The sequence below is a fragment of the Chlorocebus sabaeus genome, chromosome 15 (genome assembly GCF_047675955.1).
Source record: "Chlorocebus sabaeus isolate Y175 chromosome 15, mChlSab1.0.hap1, whole genome shotgun sequence".
Lineage (NCBI taxonomy): Eukaryota > Metazoa > Chordata > Mammalia > Primates > Cercopithecidae > Chlorocebus > Chlorocebus sabaeus.
In genome coordinates, this window is record NC_132918.1 from 89,614,283 (window position 1) to 89,634,390 (window position 20,108).

The 20,108-nt window shown below is 42.1% G+C and overlaps 1 protein-coding gene and 1 long non-coding RNA gene across 2 annotated transcripts in view; one reads left to right on the plus strand and one right to left on the minus strand.

The window, feature by feature from the left end:
- LSG1 (large 60S subunit nuclear export GTPase 1) overlaps positions 1–20,108 on the minus strand; it is a 30,424-nt gene that overhangs the window by 1,778 nt on the left and 8,538 nt on the right. Inside the window, exons 6-13 of the mRNA XM_008009576.3 lie at positions 17,053–17,113; positions 15,935–16,111; positions 11,205–11,618; positions 9,584–9,685; positions 9,350–9,493; positions 7,145–7,268; positions 4,633–4,712; positions 1,929–2,102 (exon numbers count right to left, since the gene is read on the minus strand). Of these exons, the coding sequence (XP_008007767.3) occupies positions 1,929–2,102; positions 4,633–4,712; positions 7,145–7,268; positions 9,350–9,493; positions 9,584–9,685; positions 11,205–11,618; positions 15,935–16,111; positions 17,053–17,113 (1,276 nt within the window). The remainder of the gene's footprint in view (positions 1–1,928; positions 2,103–4,632; positions 4,713–7,144; positions 7,269–9,349; positions 9,494–9,583; positions 9,686–11,204; positions 11,619–15,934; positions 16,112–17,052; positions 17,114–20,108) is intronic.
- On the plus strand, positions 2,039–9,380 carry LOC103241952 (uncharacterized). The gene is made up of 3 exons (XR_500648.3): positions 2,039–2,207; positions 6,549–6,671; positions 9,161–9,380. It is a non-coding gene; the product is annotated as an uncharacterized lncRNA (long non-coding RNA).

Below are 20,108 nucleotides of genomic sequence, written 5' to 3' on the forward strand. Positions count from 1 at the left end.
TGCAGTGGCGCAATCTCGGCTCACTGCAAGCTCCGCCTCCCGGGTTCACGCCATTCTCCTGCCTCAGCCTCCCGAGTAGCTGGGACTACAGGCGCTCGCCACTGCACCTGGCTAATTTTTTTTTGTATTTTTGGTAGAGATGGGGTTTCACTGTGTTAGCCAGGATGGTCTCGATCGCCTGACCTTGTGATCCGCCCGCCTCGGCCTCCCAAAGTGCTGGGATTACAGGCGTGAGCCACCGCGCCCGGCCTGGAAATTCGTCTTAATATCAAAAGTTAACCTGCTTCAACCACATTAGAAATGGACTCTAAACAAGTTTTAAGTTTACTTAGTAAAAAAAAAATTAGTACACTATGATTTGCAAGTTACTTATAATAGTAAAATATTACCCTAGAGGCTACAGTTGAGACATATGAATTTTATTGAAATTATGACAAGTTTTCAGCCTTCTTGTACACAGCCTTTAGAAACCTGTAAACATTTAAAATTTCAAATTAAATGTTCTGTATGACAGCTGTAGGCCCAAGAGGAAACTTGTCATCTTTTTGCATATTGGTAAATTTTATTCCAAATACTGGTACGTACCAACTAGGAAATAATTCAAACTAGGAGCTACAAATATCTAAGTTTTGCCCCAGCTTTGCAATTTAAAGCGAGCGCCCTTGGGTAACTCAGTCTCTCCAGCGCCAGTGTCCTCAGGGAACAATATTTGCGTGGCCTGCATCACAGGCTCATCGTGTGGGGCAGCAGATAAAGCATGGGATGAATACAAAAACATTCTCTGGGTACAGCTGATCACCCCCTCCTAACCCCTGTCCTGTTTTCGCTATAGTAGTCACTTAAAAACATTTTTAAACTACATTGGGTACAACTATATGATTTACCTCTTTTGCATGTAGATTTGACCTTTAAAATACTGCCTACAAATTGTAGCTGTGACATAAGCAACTAAAGTTATCAATATTTTAAAGTGCAGAAGACATTTTTGAAGTCTGTTTCTTTAGCACTTTCTATGACCAAGTGTGTTGGCTCAGAGAAAAGACAACTGACTAAATGGGTGCAAATATTTGTAAATCATAAATCTGATAAGGGACTGGTATCCAGAATACATAAAGAACTCTTACAACTTAATAACAGACATTTCTCTACAGAAAATAGACATGTGGCAATGAGCACAGAAGATGCTCAGCACCACCGGTCATTAGGGAAATACCAATCAAAACTACAATGCAATACACTTCCCAGGTATTAGGATGGCTAAAATAGAAAAAGACCGGAAATAATAGACGTTGACAAGGATGAGGAGAAAATGAGAAACCTCACACATCACGGGTGTAACGTAAAACAGCACAGCCACTTTCGGAGAGTCTGGCAATACCTCCAATGTTAAACACGCAGTTACAGTCTGACCCAGCAAGCCCACGCCTAGGTATATACTCAGGAGAAATGAAATCCGTGTCTCCACAAAAACTTGTGCACCAAGTGTTCATTACACCATTATTCACAGTAGCCAAAAAGTGGAAACAACCCAAACGTCCATCAGATGATAAACAGATACAACGTGGCGCAGCTATACACTACAACGCCATTCGGTAATAAAAAGGAGTGGAACACTGACACACGCACAACATGGATGGATCTCTAAGACACCACACTAAGTGCAAGAAGCCTGTCGCAAAGAGCACACCGTATGATTCCAGTCACATGAAACGTCTAGAACGGGCAAATCTATACATAAAGATTGATTATCGGTTGGCATGGGCTGGGGGAAAAGGGGAACAGGGAGTAACTGCTAATAAATAAGGTTTCTTTTGGGGGTTATTAAACCCTTTTTGGGGTTATTAAAATGTGTTTATGGCATGTGATACTCAATAAAGCTGTTATAAAGAGTGTTGGATCAGAAGTTTAAGAAAAGTTTTAAAACTTACTTGATGGAAAAAAGTTTTGTCAACGATATTTTCAATCTGCTTTACTTTTTTATTTCTGCCTGGCTGCATTTTTATTTCATCACCATTTGTTTTGTTCTCTAGGAGTCGCTGGTGTTGATGCTGAAAAGTTACAGGATCTCTTCCAGGAGGAGGATGGCAGTACAGCAGCTTACCCTGCAAAGACAGCATGAATGACGACAGTGCATCCTAAGAGCCATCTGTGGCCTCAGAGGAGACATCCCCACCCAGTCACACTCCGATGGAGCTCTCCGCCTTCTGGTTACGTTAGCTGAGTTGAGCTTTGGTCTACTGCAGCTGAAGAGTCCTTTTTCTAACACATCAATGGTCAAAGTGTTCTAAAGACCTACCTCTTCCCATGGTGCCCCAGACTAGGATGAAATTTCTTTCTTCTTTTCTCGTTTGCATTCCCACTTAAGTATTCTTCAGCATACTGACATGGTTATACTTACGGTGAATATTTTCCAAAACAAAACTCAAGACACAACTGGGCTGATATGACTCATGGTAATGCCGGGTAGACTGTTACAGTTGGGAGAGTTCGCGGTAATGCCGCGTAGACGGTTACTGTCGGGAGAGTTCGCGGTAATGCCGGGTAGCCTGTTAGAGTCGGGAGAGTTCGCGGTAATGCCGGGTAGACTGTTACAGTCGGGAGAGTTCGCGGTAATGCCGGGTAGACTGTTAAGAGTCCGGAGAGTTCACGGTAATGCCGGGTAGCCTGTTAGAGTCGGGAGAGTTCGCGGTAATGCCGGGTAGACTGTTACAGTCGGGAGAGTTCGCGGTAATGCCGGGTAGACTGTTACAGTCGGGAGAGTTCGCGGTAATGCCGGGTAGACTGTTACAGTCGGGAGAGTTCGCGGTAATGCCGGGTAGACTGTTACAGTCGGGAGAGTTCGCGGTAATGCCGGGTAGACTGTTACAGTCGGGAGAGTTCGCGGTAATGCCGGGTAGACTGTTACAGTCGGGAGAGTTCGCGGTAATGCCGGGTAGACTGTTACAGTCGGGAGAGTTCGCGGTAATGCCGGGTAGACTGTTACAGTCGGGAGAGTTCGCGGTAATGCCGGGTAGACTGTTACAGTCGGGAGAGTTCGCGGTAATGCCGGGTAGACTGTTACAGTCGGGAGAGTTCGCGGTAATGCCGGGTAGACTGTTACAGTCGGGAGAGTTCGCGGTAATGCCGGGTAGACTGTTACAGTCGGGAGAGTTCGCGGTAATGCCGGGTAGACTGTTAAGAGTCGGGAGAGTTCGCGGTAATGCCGGGTAGACTGTTACTGTCGGGAGAGTTCGCGGTAATGCCGGGTAGACTGTTACTGTCGGGAGAGTTCGCGGTAATGCCGGGTAGACTGTTACAGTCGGGAGAGTTCGCGGTAATGCCGGGTAGACTGTTACAGTCGGGAGAGTTCGCGGTAATGCCGGGTAGACTGTTACAGTCGGGAGAGTTCGCGGTAATGCCGGGTAGACTGTTACAGTCGGGAGAGTTTGCGGTAATGCCGGGTAGACTGTTACAGTCGGGAGAGTTCGCGGTAATGCCGGGTAGACTGTTACAGTCGGGAGAGTTCGCGGTAATGCCGGGTAGACTGTTACAGTCGGGAGAGTTCGCGGTAATGCCGGGTAGACTGTTACAGTCGGGAGAGTTCGCGGTAATGCCGGGTAGACTGTTAGAGTCCGGAGAGTTCGCGGCAATGCCGGGTAGACTGTTGCAGTCGGGAGAGTTCGCAGTAATGCCAGGTAGACTGTTACAGTCAGGAGAGTTCCTCGACTCCTGTAGGTGGGGTTGCTCACTGGGGGCAAGTCTGCCTCTTTCCATCATAAATGATCTGAAGCCTGTGACAATTTTTACCTCATCTTGACATCCTCCATAGTAAGTGGTAAATGAATACATGACTTATCCATACCAATAGTATGAACTGCTTTCTTCCTGAACTGAAGGCAAAGCCCATATGGTTGCCACTATGCTCCAAGAGCTCCACTGATGTGGTCTTGAGAAGGGGAGGAAATAAAGCCAAATCCTCACAACTGGTTATTAACAGGGCCCTGTAATGCTTATTTGTGGAAAGAAACTTGACAACAATTATCGGGGGCTCATTATGTGCCAGGCATTGAGCTTAGTGCTACACACACACACACACACACACACACACAAACACACAGAGAGTTTTCATTTATTTCCCATAATAATCTCATGAGATAGGCCCTGTTCATCTCCATTTTACTATGGGGAAACCCCCAAATAGCATGTTCTCATTTGAAAAGGAGACATAATAATCTCAGACTTGTTACGTATTTTTACTGAGAAGACGCATGTACAACAGAACTATTTCTAGCAGGGTTAGCTTTGAAAAAATGTTAGCTGTTATTATCGTTACTACACAAATACAGAGATAGGCATATAAACAGCTATACTACAAAGAAGACTGTGACAATAGTTGCAATCATAACAAGCAAAGGGCTGTAGGAGACGAAAAAACCAGATGCATAAATTGGTGATTTTCACTCATAATAGGTGTTCAGAGAGCTCCATCTTTTGTAATCTCTATAATCCATTTAATGTTAACTACCCTACATCAAGATCAAACTCCAGTTTCAGTGTATTTCCTTTATGATCGAACAGGTTGCCATTCTCTAAGAACACAGACTGGGGAAAAGACGTGCGTATCGGAGAGCATGAGAGGCGGGGTGCACTTACATTGACATAGTCCTTCAGGATGTAGCGCGCAGATCGAGGCTGGTCTGGCTGGCCATGCGCTGTCATGAATCCCCGCATATCTGTGAAGAGAAAAGAATTTTGCAAAATCTTAGATGACAGAATATCACAACAAAGACAACTGAGGTGATGTAGCTTCTATTACTAACTATACATTCTTACTCCTAGCTTTAAAAAAATTAGGTATCATTGTAGAATATATATTGTTTAGCATTAAAAACACTAGATCATCCAGGAGAATATTTACTTATATCTGATATATTAACAATCACCTACCACCATGCTATGAAAGACAAATTTGATTTCTCTCTACTCCAGTTATTTCTTCTACCTCTTTATTTTTTTGTTGAGACAGAGCCTCGTTCTGTTGTCCAGGCTGGAGTGCAGTGTCACAATCTTGGCTCACTGCAACCTCCACCTCCCGGGTTCAAGCGATTCTGGTGCCTCAGACTCCTGAGGAGCTGGGATTACAGGCGCACGCCACCATGCCCAGCTAATTTTTGTATTTTTGGTAGAGACGGGGTTTCACCATGTTGGTCAGGCTAGTCTTGATTTCCTGACCTCAGGTGATCTGCCCGCCTCGGCCTCCCAAAGTGCTGGGATTACAGGCGTGAGCCACCACGCCTGGCCTCTTTATTTTAAACATTTATTCATGGAGGCTACCTGTAGGAGAATGCTACACTGTCAATACTACTTGCAAAACAGAAAGCAACAGATGAAGTTTTCTTATTGAATGATGTACCCACATTTTTCCCCCAGTAAGATCCCTTTAATACTAACTCAGTCAGAAGGCAGCAAAACACAGTTTTAAGAACATGGCTTCAGCAGACAGGCTGTGTTCCAAACTCAGCCCCCTCACATACTAGCTGTCGACTGGCTTTTCCAGTTTAGAAGAAAACAGTTACAATCCTAATTCACACAATATACAAAAATAAATTTAGGCAGATTAAAAATCTAAATGTTAAAAAAAAATTACAGGAAGATAGTTTTATCTTTTTGGGATGGAGAAGACCTTCCCAAGTAAAACACCAAACCCAGTCAAACCAAAAAGGAAAAATATAGTCTGTTAAAATTGTCAACTTCTTTGGGGGCCAAAGAAACCATAATTAATGTTAGAAAAAAATGTGTAGCACATATAACAAAGAACTTCTACAAATCATTAAGACAGAACCATGTATAGGAAAATGTGATTCTCAGAAGAAATATAAATAGTCACAAAACATTTGGAAAGATGCTCAACTTCACTAGTATTTAAAGAAATACAAAGTCAAATGAGAGTAATCTGGCAATATCTTTGAACATTTACTGTCGAGATTTTCTTTTATATGGACTTGCAGATAGTGAACTTAGCAATTGTACGTGTGGTCATTTGTTTTTACAGACTGGCTTTTTCTTTACTCTGATTTTATCAGGCAGCATTAGATGAAACATCTTAAAAGACTCACATTATTTTCAGTTTTATCGGAAGTACAATCAAACTGAAAGTTTGGTGGAAGTCCACCTTTCTGCATTTTCCAGGCTAACATCCTAGAGGGAGATCTCACCCAGGCTATTCCACTGACCAGCCACCTCACCTTGGGTCAGCTTGGGCTCTGGGTTCAGATTCTACTTCTTAAAAGCAGGGGCTAGGAGGTGAGGTAATCTTTAAGGTCTTTTCTTGTTCTATGACTCTGTAATTAGAATAGTCTTACACAAGTGTTTAGTATTTATCCTCTTTAGAGTCTCTAAGTTCAAGGTTTGATTTAAGTGTGATTCCTATCAAATCACCTTCCACCTTTCTCTGCCAGTAAATACTCGAATAAGCTGAACTTCCCAGCCAGTGGCAATCCCTTTCAAGGCAAGCCACACACGCACAGAAATGCTTCTCACGCTGCTATTCTTTTTTTTTTTTTTTTTAGGTAGACACAAGGTTCTCCAGGCCACCTTTAAAGTTTACATTGAAGGCAAGAAATCATAGGTCCTCATGTGGAATTGGGATAAAACATGAAGGTGGGAGAGCTGTGGTCTCATTTTCATGTCAAGTAAGTTTACAGGGGCTGATGGGAGAGGAAGGAGGGTGCTTTGTGCCCCTGTCCTAACCAAGCTCCACTCTGTCCCTGTCTCTGAGGGGTCTCCCTTCTGGTGCTCCCCTCCCAACTCTCCTGCCTCGCTGTGGTGCGCGTATTCATTTTCTTCCACACATCCCCTTTCTTCTTGTTTGGGAGAAGACTCCAGAAAGAGCCAACACAGCCTCCGATGAGAACCCCTGTGCCTGCACGTGGGTACGATCAAAGCAGCAAATGTCCTGAAAGCTTTTTGCACTGTAGGTTACTTTGTAGGCAAGGCCCGCAGAGACAAAAACGTTAACCCTGGAAGATGACTTGAAAAATGCTAAAGAAATATGATAAATTTATATCTTTGCAGAATAACATTTCTAGTACTATTACTATTCTTATTTCTATTCATTAGCTATACTGTTATTTTTGTTCACGTTTTCTAATGAATCCCAACTTACATCCATAAGCTGTTAACAGCTCTTCTGATGTTGGAGGTCGGTGGGGATCTTCATCTTCTCTAGGCTTTATGATGTTAATGCCATAGGTAGCTTCTAAAACATGTCTTGGAATATTCTGGCAAACGTAGCTTGTCAGGGAATCCACTCTCTTGAACTGACTCCCTCCTCCCCAAGGCACACGAAACGTGCCTCTAAGAGCATGGCACTTAATCACTTGTATGACGAACACTTTCTCCTCTCCAAAGGAAGAGTATAGTTATCGATTAATTTTAAAAGACTCAGTTGCTTTTTTTTCCTTTTAAACAAGGCCTTAAGCTCCCACGACTCTTCCATATGAATTCTTTTAAAATAATAATTTAAAATATCTCTGAAACTGACTTTAAAGATGACACATTTTTACCCTGAAAAGTAGATTATGCATTTGCGATTCTAATGTAGAGATAAAGCAAGGGGAGTCTCTGTTTCTAATGTCTACAATTATGCAGGATTACTTTTCCTCCTTTGTCTAATCTCTCATAGTTTGTCTGAATTTTCCTTAAGCCACTAACAATATTCTACTTGTACTACAGTTATTCACGTACATACCTCACGTGTCCCCAACAGATTGATGCTTTGTATAGGGCAGTAGCCATCTCTATTTATGCCCTATCTTCCACAGTACCTAACCTAAGGCTACCTGCAATAAATAATTCATGTCTCACTATTAATTTACTGAGAAACTTAAAAGGCCGGGCTCATGCCTGTAATCCCAGCACTTTGGGAGGTCAAGGCAGGCAGATTATTTGAGGTCAAGAGTTTGAGAGGAGCCTGGTCAACATGGTGAAACCCCATCTCTACTGAACAACAACAACAAAATTAACTGGGCATGGTGGTGCACACCTGTAATCCCAGCTACTCTGGAGGCTGAGGCAGGAGAATTGCTTGAACCCAGGAGGTGGAGGTTGCAGAGAGCCGAGATTGCACCACTACACTCTAGCCTGGGTGACAGAGTGAGACTCCATCTCAAAATTAAAAAAAGCTATATGCTTTGTCATATATATGTATCTATGAATAAGCTGTGGCCTTAAGTGTAGTTATGAAGGAAATTTTACCCTACTTACAAGCCAGCAGATCAGTGTGCCAGTTTCATGAAGTCTCCTGTTTTCTGCTAGTATCTACAAAACAGTAACAGACTAACTTGTTAGCTTGTAAGTACAGTAAAATCGCAGACCTTGCGCAGTTTTTTTTTCCTTTCATTTTCTTTTTTCTTCAGGAGTCTCGCTTTGGCGCTCAAGCTGGAGAGCAGTGGCACCATCTCAGCTCACTGCAACCTCCGCCTCCCGAGATTCTTGAGTCCCAAGACTCAAGAGATTCTCGTGCTTCAGCCTCCCGAGTAGCTGGGACTATAGGTGTGCACCACCATACCCAGCTAATTTTTGTATTTTTAGTAGACAGGGTTTTGCCATGTTGGCCAGGCTGGTCTCAAACACCTGGCCTCAAGTGATCCGCCCACCACAACCTCCCAAAGTGTTGGGGTTACAGGCATGAACTACCACACCTAGCCCCTGCATAGTTCTTAACAAATCCATCTTTGAGTCCTTTTTTCATGCCGGGTGCTGTCCTAGATGCTTTCTGTAAGTTAATTCGTTATACTGCTGAGAAGTAGCAGAGTTCCTAATTTACTGCTTACTAGCTGTAAGAGCTTAGATAAATTATTTAACTTCTCTGTGCCTCAGTCTCCTCAAGTTTGAGGAAATGGGAATAACAGCAGTATCTGCCTAAGGGTTGCTTTTTGAGGATTAAAAGATATTTGGTTAGGGTTTAGAAAAGCACATAGCAAGTATTCAATATATGTTAGCTATACTGATTAAATATAATCAACCGTGAGACAGCTTTTCCCCTACTTAGAGAAAAGGGAAGTATTTGGGAAGGTTAAGCTAGTTTTCCAAGGTCACTCAAATGGTTACATGGCATTGTTAAATAGGTTTGCAACTTGGAACCGAGTGTCTGAAACCTGGATTCTCCCATTTCTTCAAGGCTACACTGCGGAAATCAGGAAATGAGGTTCCGATTCGGAAGTTCTCATGCTATCTCACAGTCTAAACTTGTGCAGATCACTAGTATTTTAAATTCTTCATCAAATTGGAATCCCTCAAATGCCCACAATAAACCTGAAGCCCTAATATGCACGTAATACCTAGAGTGTTTCCAAAGCAAAAAGGATATTAATGATACAGGTGGAACATGATCTCTCATCTGATCAATTGGGAGGATTCCGCTGCAAGTCATTTCCGCCTTGGTAGACACGAAAGACGGCATCACCAAGCCAGGACAGTCACACAGGCAGAGACCAGGCTCCACGTAGAGAGTCTGGAAGACAAGTAAGAGTTTTGAGCTGGGTATACAACAGATGAAAGGAAGAAACAGCTGCATGCGAGTGGCAAGGAACCACAAAAATACCTGAAAGTGCTTCGTGTGACCAGGTGTGGCAGACACAGATACTTTCTTGTTGCCCATGATGGTATTGATTGTTGAACTCTTACCAACATTAGGGTAGCCCACCTAGAAGAGACTCAGAAGTTACCAAATAGTAAAACAGTACATCTGTCAAAAGACTCAAAGATATGACATAAGATGATGGCAAGACTAGCATTAAGCGTCTGGTTACTTTGAAAATTACTTGAAATCCATGCGCTCTATATTTGCTGAGACATCTTTTTTCTCCTGTGGTGTGGGTATATTTATTCAGACATGTCTCCAGTGACAAATGGTCAGGCTATGTACATTTTAATTTTATAGGTTTTGCTGTTAACAGCAGATGCTACAGAAAATTTCATCCCCTTGTCCCCAGCCTTCCCTCACTGCCCCATCTACAGACAGCGGTTTCCATCACATCTTCCACACTGGGTGAGGCTGATCGGATGGACATTTGAATAATCACAACACACAATTATTTTTAATTTTCAGTCATTTTTAGTTAAAGCCAAGCAGAATGTCTGGCATGTGGCAGGTGATCAATAAGTGTTTGCAGAATTTCTAGAGTAAGAAATTCAGAAAATGAGGGAGGATGCTCAGTTTTTCCATAAATGTGAGAAAACATGTAGAGAAGCTGAACTTTCTGATACAAATTTTTGGCAACAATATAGAGAATGAAGCTTTAAAGCTCAGAGGCATTACAAGCAACTTTCCCCGTGTTCCTAACAAGTTAGTTCTAGTGCTGAATTGGGAATTACACCTAGGTCTGTCTGATTCCACAGACAGCTCTTTTAACTACACTGAAATAAGATGCTCATCTACTTCAGTCATTGTAAACAGGCATTTTGGGGCAGGGGGTTGGGGCAGGAGAGAAGGGGGCTCAAAACTAATTAGGATTAGCTATATTGAGCATGTAACTGAAAAGCTAGAAGACGTTAAACGTGCCACGATCTACTTTCCCTCACTGTTATATTCTGGATAGATCTGTATAATAAATACCTTCTCTAACATCTCACATCTCCTCAGCTAAGGATGGGGCCATCTAGAGCCATGCTGTAGCCCCTCGGGGTTTGCGCACTTCCGCAGCCAGCCACTTCTGGAATTAGGGTATATAAAGCTGGGGATGTGATCTACTTTCCCCTATCTACTATGCAGTGTTTATGCAACCAATGCATTTGTCATATTTTGTCCAGCACCAAGATGCTGGGGTTCTCCCTATTAAGCATCTGAACATTTACAGTGTAAGCTGGCAAGGATCACAGGGTGCCCAAAGAACACTGGGCTGAAGTCTGAAGACAACCTTAACATCTCTCTCATTCTGCTGCCTCGGTACTTCACACGGCAGAAAAAGCTGAACTGAAAGGAGACTGGAGAATACATTTAATGTGAATAGGTATGTTACAATATAAGCCTTGAGGAAGTCGATTCCTTTGAGTTGGGCTCTGTCTATCCTACTGCCTAATCCCATGATGCCAGTAGGCAACAAGAGGGCAATGGTCCCGATGATGCTGGAAGCCTGGTTAGTCTCTGGGGTCGTGTAGCTACTGAAAAAATGGGGATTAAAGACAATCATGTGGCAACAATGTTATGACATATATCATCTTACCAGTCCGATCGTAAGTTGCCCATCTTTCACCTTTCTCCCGGTATGTAGTTCCTTAAAGAGCTCTAGTAACTCCTGTTTGGATACTAGATGGCTAAAATTGTGTATCTGCCTCTTCTGTGGGGTTTTCCTGCTCTGAGCCTCAGAATCTGCAGCAGAGCTTTCCTTCCAGTCCTGGCCACAGTCCTCTTCCTCGGGACCATCTTCTTCTGAGCATGTCTGCCAGTCATCTTCCTCCTCCTCTGGACAGTCCTCATACTCACTGTCATCTTCATCAGTTGTGAGATTTTCACTAAGTGAAGGAGAATCCCTGGCTGGGAGATGTTCAGTCTCACTGTGAGAAATTTCAGCCTCGTCAAAACTGGAGTGTTCAAACTCAGTTGTGTTGCTTTGTCTATAATCTTTGTTTGCCTCTTCCTGATAAAATAATAGAAACGCTCAGAAATACATAACTGCAGTTTCTACTTTAGTCAAAATACTTAATGAGCTGATTATGTAAGATGGACAGAGGACGGCTGGGCGTGGTGGCTCACACCTATAATCCCAGCACTTTGGGAGACTGAGGTGCACAGATAATTTGAGGTCAGGAGTTTGAGACCAGCCTGGCCAATGTGGTAAAACCCTGGCTCCACTAAAAATGCAAACATTAGCCAGGCATGGTAGTGCACACCTGTAATCCCAGCTACTCGGGAGGCTGAAGCAGGACAACCGCTTGAATCTGAGAGGTAGAGGTTGCAATGAGCCGAGATGGTGCCATTGCACTCCAGCCTGGGCGACAGACAAGGCTCTGTCTCAAAAAAAAAAAAAAAAAGATGAACAGAGGACAAGCAAAGTTCGATGGAGATGGAAAGGTGAATACAGGGAGGAGACAATGAAAGCCTTTCAGTGCCATGACAGACAACCATCGAGGGTGACGCCTTCTTGGAGGGGAGGAGAATTGGACCTTCCCTTCACTTTTTACTTTATATGTTTCTATACTATTTGAACTCTGTATAAAGAACATGTATTACTTTTGTAATTTAAAATCATTCTTTAGGCTGGGTGCGATGACTCACACCTGTAATCTCAGCACTTGGGTAGCTGAGGTGGGAGGATCGCTCAAGGCCAGGAATTCAAAACCAGTCTGGGCACTACAGCAAGACTGGGTCTCTACAAAAACAAAAGAAAACAAGAAAAACAACAACAAAACTCTTCAAAGGCAGCAAGGGGAAAAGCTTATGTTAAACTGAACTCTTTGGCAGTACATTATTTTGCAATGGGCTGCACGATAAAACGAAGCATGTCTCAGGAACAATAACACATTCAACATACTCTTCTCTGCACAAAGCAGTTCATTTTACATTTGTATTTTTAAAGACGGTGGTTGGCATGTTTAAAAAAATCTGCTATTCTCTCAGAATTGCTTTTAGAAGTCAAAGCACCGTGAAGCACACACAGATCCCCGTGTGTGAAATGCGGTAGCAAAACTCAACTCTACATGTGGAAATTATTTAGTGATGAAAGATTTCCTTTGGAAAGTGAAAGGTAAAAATCATTTATTACTCATGGGTGTGTTAATTCTTCTGAATCCCTCGTGACAACAAAGCAGAAATAAGGGTGAATTTGTTGGGACTTGAAAGTAATGGAAATCTTGTATCATTAACAAGTAATTTGGTTAGAATAATTAACAGTCACAGAAGGGGACACAATGAACTCAGCCAAACATGTATCTTAAATCTCAAGAAAGCAGAAAGAAAACAAAATGTCAAGAAAAATAGGTATGATTTCACTATCAAGCCTGGCAACTCAAAAAGAAACCGGGCTTATGAGAGAAATACAGAACCGGAAGCAATTTCTATGGTAAATGAGCAGTGAACGTAAAGAAGTCAGCGTCCTCACTGTGGGCTCTTTTGGGTCATTTTCAAACATGAAAATAGCATGAAAACGAGAATGTGAACTGAACATGAATGTGCAGTACAAAAACTACAGCGGGGAGCAGTTCGGCTTCAGGAAAAGTACTAAAGACAATCAAAGGACTTTGCCCTAATTATGTTAAAAATCAAAAGAAAGAAGGAAAAAGTCAATCTTTTGGGGAACATAGTGCAATTCCAAGGTGACCAAAGGAAACCAGAGATACTCAACTCAGAATTGGGCTGTGCCTTTTGAAAAATGTCACATTTTTTCAGAACTTTCACATTTTTCAAACAACTGAAGTTGAACAACTGTAGAAGATGAACCAAACTTTCAGGCAAGAAAACAGTGAAAACAGTGAGTATCAAGCTACTTCTAGGACTTCTGTAATTTGATACCCAAATTACAGATACTAGTAACAAGTTACAAGTAAGACTTCACAACCTGAGAAATCATGGACAACAGCAGAGTCCAGAAAACTTGGGAGAAGCAAATGGCACCTAAGTCTTAAAAAGGAGGAAAGAGTATCTTCCATAAACTATACACTGTTAAGCCAGACACTGACATTAAAACAATTCCACAAGTGGCCTGGTGAGCCCTCAAAATAAGACAGTCATCAACAGGAGGTAGTAAGAGTTCCCTGAAAACTGATTACGCAAAAAATTTCACTTCCCTTTGTTATCTACCACTTGGTTAGTAAATCAAGAAGGCCACAGATGCAGAAACTCATCTCTTCCATTTTTGGTAGGGTTACTGCATTAGGGCAGAGCAATATAATGGTAATTATCTATTTTAAAACTTCAGCAAGACATTGACTTCCAGGAAAGATTGGAAACAACAGAAATAATGGTTTAACAGGGCAAACTATTCTTCTGCCTAACAATGGTAAGTATCTATACTTACTGCCGAGAAGATTAAATGAGTAAAATACATAAAGTGTTTAGAACAGTGGTGTCTGGTAAAGAATATGTTTTTATTAACTTATTAATTTTATGGGTTAGTTTTAATTAATTATAGTAATAATTATTATCGGTATATTCTTGTGAATATATCTATATTCACATAAAAACGCCTGGCACAGAGTGCTGCTAGTAAGTCCACAAAAGGTCACAGAGCTGTATCCCTTGTCCTAGCCTGTTCAACAATGTTATCAATGACATGAAAATTCACAGCTAGAAGGCGAGGAAATGCTAACTGTACACTCTAAAATGAACTCTACCTTGGTACTAAACCATTAACATATTTAAAAGGAACAGTACTCTCCTAAGTTGAAGTAAAACAGAACAAATATCTTTCTCTCCATGTAAAGATGGGATGAGGTTTGCTTAGTAAGTCTTTTTTTATTTTTTTGATATTTGAGGGATTCGGCTGCTCATAGGTTCAATGAGCCAAGAGCAAACAGCTTCTGAAAGGAGATGAACTAACAGAAACTGAATTAATGTGAATATCCTGATCACAAGAAATATGAATGCTCTGTATACGCCCTAGGCAAACACCACCTGGAATAATGTATTCAATTAGGTGTGGTCAGTTTTGCCTGCGGTCCTGACGCAAGAAGACAGGCACCCAGGATGGGCGTCCCGGAGCTGGTGTCTGAGAGAGCTGAAAATATACAGCTACAGGAGAGAACCGAAGGGACAAAGAGTCCTCAGATCAAAGGGTAGGGTGGCTGACTGCGTTCCACTGAATGGAAGAACTTTCTACATTTAGAGGTAAAAAGAAATGAGTTACCTGGTCTCGAGCATCCTGTCGCTTACAGTAGTCAAAGAGAAATATGCAACTGTTTGATATGGAGGTGGAGGAAGAAACTCCTTCCCACAGTTAGAGTTAGAGTTTATACAATGAGCTCACGGAGGGGAGGGTGCTGCATTCATAACCCAGCTCAACACACACTCCACAGTCAATAGATGCGTGATAAACAGAGAGAGGAGAAAAGCACAGGGAAAAAGACAGTACTTCTTACGTCTCTCCATCTCCACGATCCTAATTACTAATTTCTTTTCATAGTTGGTATTATGATGATGATTTTTTTTTTTTTTTTTTTGAGACAGAGTTTCGCTCTTGTTGCCCAGGCTGGAGTGTAATGGTGTGATCTCGGTTCACTACAACCTCCGCCTCCCGGGTTCAAGCAATCCTCCTGCCTCAGCCTCCCGAGTAGCTGGGATTACAGGCACCCGCCACCATGCCCGGCTAATGTTGTATTTTTAGTAGAGATGGGGTTTCTCCATGTCGGTAAGGCTGGTTTCAAACTCCCAACTTCAGGTGATCCACACCCCTCGGCTTCCCAAAGTGCTGGGATTACAGGAGTGAGCCATGGCGCCTGGCCCTCTTATAGATATTATTTTATTCAAAAGTAAAAATAAAGCCCAAACTACTTTTGCAAAATTTGGGCTAAAAGATAATGTGGTATATCTTAATTTAGGGTTAGTTTCTCTGTTTTCAGAACAAAGTCGAAAGAGATTCTAATCAAGTCCTGAGAACTGACTACATCCTTCAGTTGTACCCTTGTGTTCTGACTTCTCTTAAAAGTAGTTACAGGGTCATTGTGGAACTTCCTATACAACTTCCTGTCTACAACCTTTAAAAAAAATTATACAATTATACAAAAATAATATAGCTAATATCAGTGTGTAACAACACTGGCGATGTCAGACTGTCCGACAACCAGAGAGAAAGTAACTTTGTGATTCACTTTCTGTAGGTCATCCGAATCCAGCACACAGGGGAAAAACCCTAATTCCCACAAATTTCCAGTAAGAGTAAACAAAACACAAATGAAGCACATTATGAGAAATCAAAATCCTCCTCTTTGAAACCCAACCTGTAAAAGTCCCTCAGGTTACCTCAGAGTCACCATTCAGGTGAATGGCTCCGGCCAAAGCTGACCAGAAAATAACCTTCACATCTTCTTTTTCAAAGTACGTGGCCCAGGCACTCCGCTGCTCAGCAGTCAGCAAGTCCGCCTTGTTGATCAGAATCACGTTCTCCTTACTGGCATCGATTTCTTTCACATAACATTCCTAAGCAAGACAAAGAGATTTAGAAAGACCTCTTCAAACAACTAAAAAATGAGGCTAATCATATTGAAGATCCCAACACAAGTTTTTACTGCCCCCAGTTTTAAATCATTTCCTAATTTAAACAGTTTTAATCACGACGCATTATACTAATCCTTTCAGTAAGCTTTGAAAAGAAGTTCCACCATTAATATTTTGGTTATGCACCAGCAGATTTAAAAATAATCTGGGCCAGGCATGGGGGCTCATGCCTGTAATTCCAGCACTTTGGAAGGTGGAGGGGGGAGGATTGCTTGAGCCCAGGAGTTCGAGACCAGCCTGGGCAACATGGCAAGATCCTGTCTCTACAAAAAATTAGATATATAAGATAGTAATAAATAAATAAATAAATAATATGTATTATGGTTCTCAAAAAGAAATATGAATACCTGACATATTATACAGTATTTTGTTAACTAACCCAAAGCTATATTACATCATTTCATGGGATTCTCACATGTTAGTTATTAGCCCCTGTGGTGTTTCATAAACTTAGTTCACTTGTAAAATACCACAGGGAGTCATAACTAAAGTGTGAGGAGAGAGAACTTTACGGGATGAATGAAAAAGTGAAGTGACCAGCAATATGCTAAAATAAATAAAATACTATTTCCACTGGTGTTTCCTGAAAAATGGGAAACCAGCAAATGCCTTAAGTAGCTTCTAAACTAAAAGCTAGAAAGCTCATTTAAGTGTCTCTGCCTTCCTGCAGATGGAAATCATTGTTTGAGAAAACATCTGTTTCAACAGTGGCATCATGCAAGCTCCTGACCTTGGAAGGAGGGAAGGCCTCATTAACAAAGCCAGAGCAGGCAGAATGTGTGCCTACAGTCACTGCTGAGTGATGTGGTCCTCTCACAGCTACTCAAAGGACTGATGTTTGAATTTTGTCAAACTTGACTTACCAAATCCTCACATCTAAACAGGAGTGGGTTTCGAGCATCTACTATCTGGACCACAATATCACTGAAACACAAACACGAGATAGACCAATCAGTGTGAGGTGAAAGGGATTTTCCTAACCACACACTAATGGCCAGAGTAGCAAACGCCTGCAATATATTAAGCACTGGACATCTATTAATTTTTAAGGTATGATTATTCCTGGTTTATACACGAGTGACTTAAGGCTCAGGGCAGTTAAGTAACTTGCCCAAGGCCACCAGCTAATAAGTCACACAGCTAGAATGGGAACCCAGGCAGCCTGGACCAGAGGTGGCGCTCTTAATCATAATGTGCTATTGCTCTCATACAGCCTAGAGGGGTTCCGATGATGTTTCATTGCTAAGACATCCACCGTACTTCTCTTCAACTCTCCTGGTGAGATAAAAGAGTATTCCAAACACTTCACTCCAAGGTGAAAGTCTACTAAATATTCAATCCCTAGTCTGCACTCATGTTAAAGCCTCAAAAGCAAACTAGTAAATCAGTTGCTCACAGCTGCCACTATTGAAGCTAGTATCTCATTTAAACCCAAGAATAACAAGGAAGAAAGCATATTTTTGGCAAACAATTATCCACCAATTCCAACAATGTATTTAAATGGCAAAAAGACAAAACAGGAACGTATTAACTTAGGTTGCCCAGCTGAAGCAGGAATGGCAAGTCCAACTTCTTCTATCACATATAAGAAGGTACAGCAATAAGACAACTTACTGCAGCTGCTGCAAGCCCCTCAAATCCCTCACAAATATAGTGGGGACTACAGGTGTCTGGCACCGCAAGGAGAAAAAAAGATTCCCTTCTCTGGGAGGCTCCTCCCTCCCTTCAGCCTCTGGGCTAGATGTTATAAAGGCCCACCACGACTGCTGCTGAAGGAAATAAGCTACAGATGCATGACAGCCTCACGGCAGAGTCTCCCCACAACCCTATTCTTTTAACCAGCCTTTTCTGAGGCAACTTTGCAAATATGCTAAATTCCAAGGAATGAAGGTTACCATTTAGGACATTCTTTTGACAATTAAAAGTGCATTTTCTTTTAGAATAGTTAAAATGTCAGCATAATCCTGTGACACAAAGGAACTCACAGACTTGCTAATTTTGGACAAATTGTTTTTTAAGTTCTCTAGTTAAGCTGGTTCTACTATTTCCTTCTTTAAGGTAATAATGCACTTTCAAACTGGGTATTTAATAGTAAATGAAAAAATGATTACAAAAAAATGGACAAAGCCTAATCAACTAAAACCACAATGTCTACAAACATTATGTCTACATACCAAACATGTAGGAGGAACAATCAGTTTAGAAACACCAGTAAGAAAAGACATTTCAAGACAGCTGCTTCACGTGCTGAGCGAGGATCGCCAGCCGTGTAGCAGGAGGGTCTGCACAGCACAGTGAAGCGCCTTATCTTACTGGAAGACAGTGTTCCGCCCTCAGTGCCTCTGCAGTTTCCTGCATTTCAATGACGTGTTATACATCTAATCTTTTCTGATAACTACTATTAGAAGTAAAGAGGCAGATGGTTTAGCCAGCCTGTTACCAAACCGGAGACATCTGCTGTGGAGAAGACATCAATAAATATTTCCCATTCAAAGATGTAGCGGCAGTCATTTTTAAGTAAATATTTCTATGTAACTCAGATCCACTTTCATATACCTATATTCCTTGAGTTAGAAAACATGTTCTCTTATTTAAAAAAAGGAGAAAATCACATAACAAAAATAAGACAGCAAATAATACTGTAATCCAAACTGAAGCTAGAAGTTTCAACATGTACAGGCTCACTTGGGAAATTATTAGGGACGGAAACAGTGTAAGAGAGGCTTCTTGCTAAACTGAACACAGATGGTTACCTCTGCTCCCTCTCAAAACCTACAAAAACAAAGGCTGAAACCCATTAGGATAAAGAGAAAGAACAGCAGCAACCAAATGTCAAACCAACAAGAAGCAAACCTGTTTGTGCCCTAGACTTCCAAGAATGCCCAGGATTAGAAGCATCAGCTCTCTCTCTCTCTCTCTCTCTCTCTCAAGGCCAAGAATGCGGCCCGCACCTGTAATCCGTCTGAACAGTGTGCTCGGAGGTTGGCTTCTCTGTTCCGTTCAGTGAGGCAACTGCAGCTCACCACACAGCCCCCATTCCCCACCCCAATAGCAGAAGGTGAGCGTTTATTATGGAGAAAATGAACTTCAGAAGTTCCAGGACTGGGACCTCAGGCACAGGGAAAATGGGAAAGAGTTGCCAAAGTGCAAAAAGGGGAATTCAGCGTAAGCCTATGAAGATACTGAACTGTGAAGATGCCCAGCGCCCTTGTATTATACCACCTCCTGCCCCTTCCTGGCAGGAGATCATTCTTCTTTTTAAAAACTGACTGGAACCGGGCACAGTGGCTCACGCCTGTAATCCCAGCATTTTGGGAGTCCCGAGGCGGGTGGATCACCTGAGGTCAGTTCGAGATCAGCCTGACCAACGTGGAGAAACCCTATATCTACTAAAAATACAAAATTAGCTGGGCATGGTGGCACAGGCCTGTAATCCCAGTTATTCGGGAGGCTGAGGCAGGAGAATCGCTTGAACCTGGGAGGCGGAGGTTGTGGTGAGCCGAGATCACGCCACTACACTCCAGCCTGGGCAACAAGAGCGAAACTCCGTCTCAAAAAACAAAACAAAACAAAACAAAACCACACACACAAAACTGACTGGCTCTGGGGAAAAGACCTATAGATCCTAACATCTTGGAGTATTCCGACAAAATAAAACTGACCCCTGCCCAGGCACCTTACGGTGAAGCTCACCAGTTGGCAAATTCCACTAAACAGGTAGGCCTGTCAACCAGCCTTGTAATGCTTTGTTCTTAAAGACAGATGAACATCACTAGACACCTGAGGAAGTCCTCTTCTGTAAAAGTCAGAAACCAGAAGAAAAAGAAAAGGAACAAAGAAGACAGACAGATAACATAGGAAGTAGGACAATATCTGAAAACAAAACAAAAACTGTAATTAAGTGTGAAGATGGAGGGTG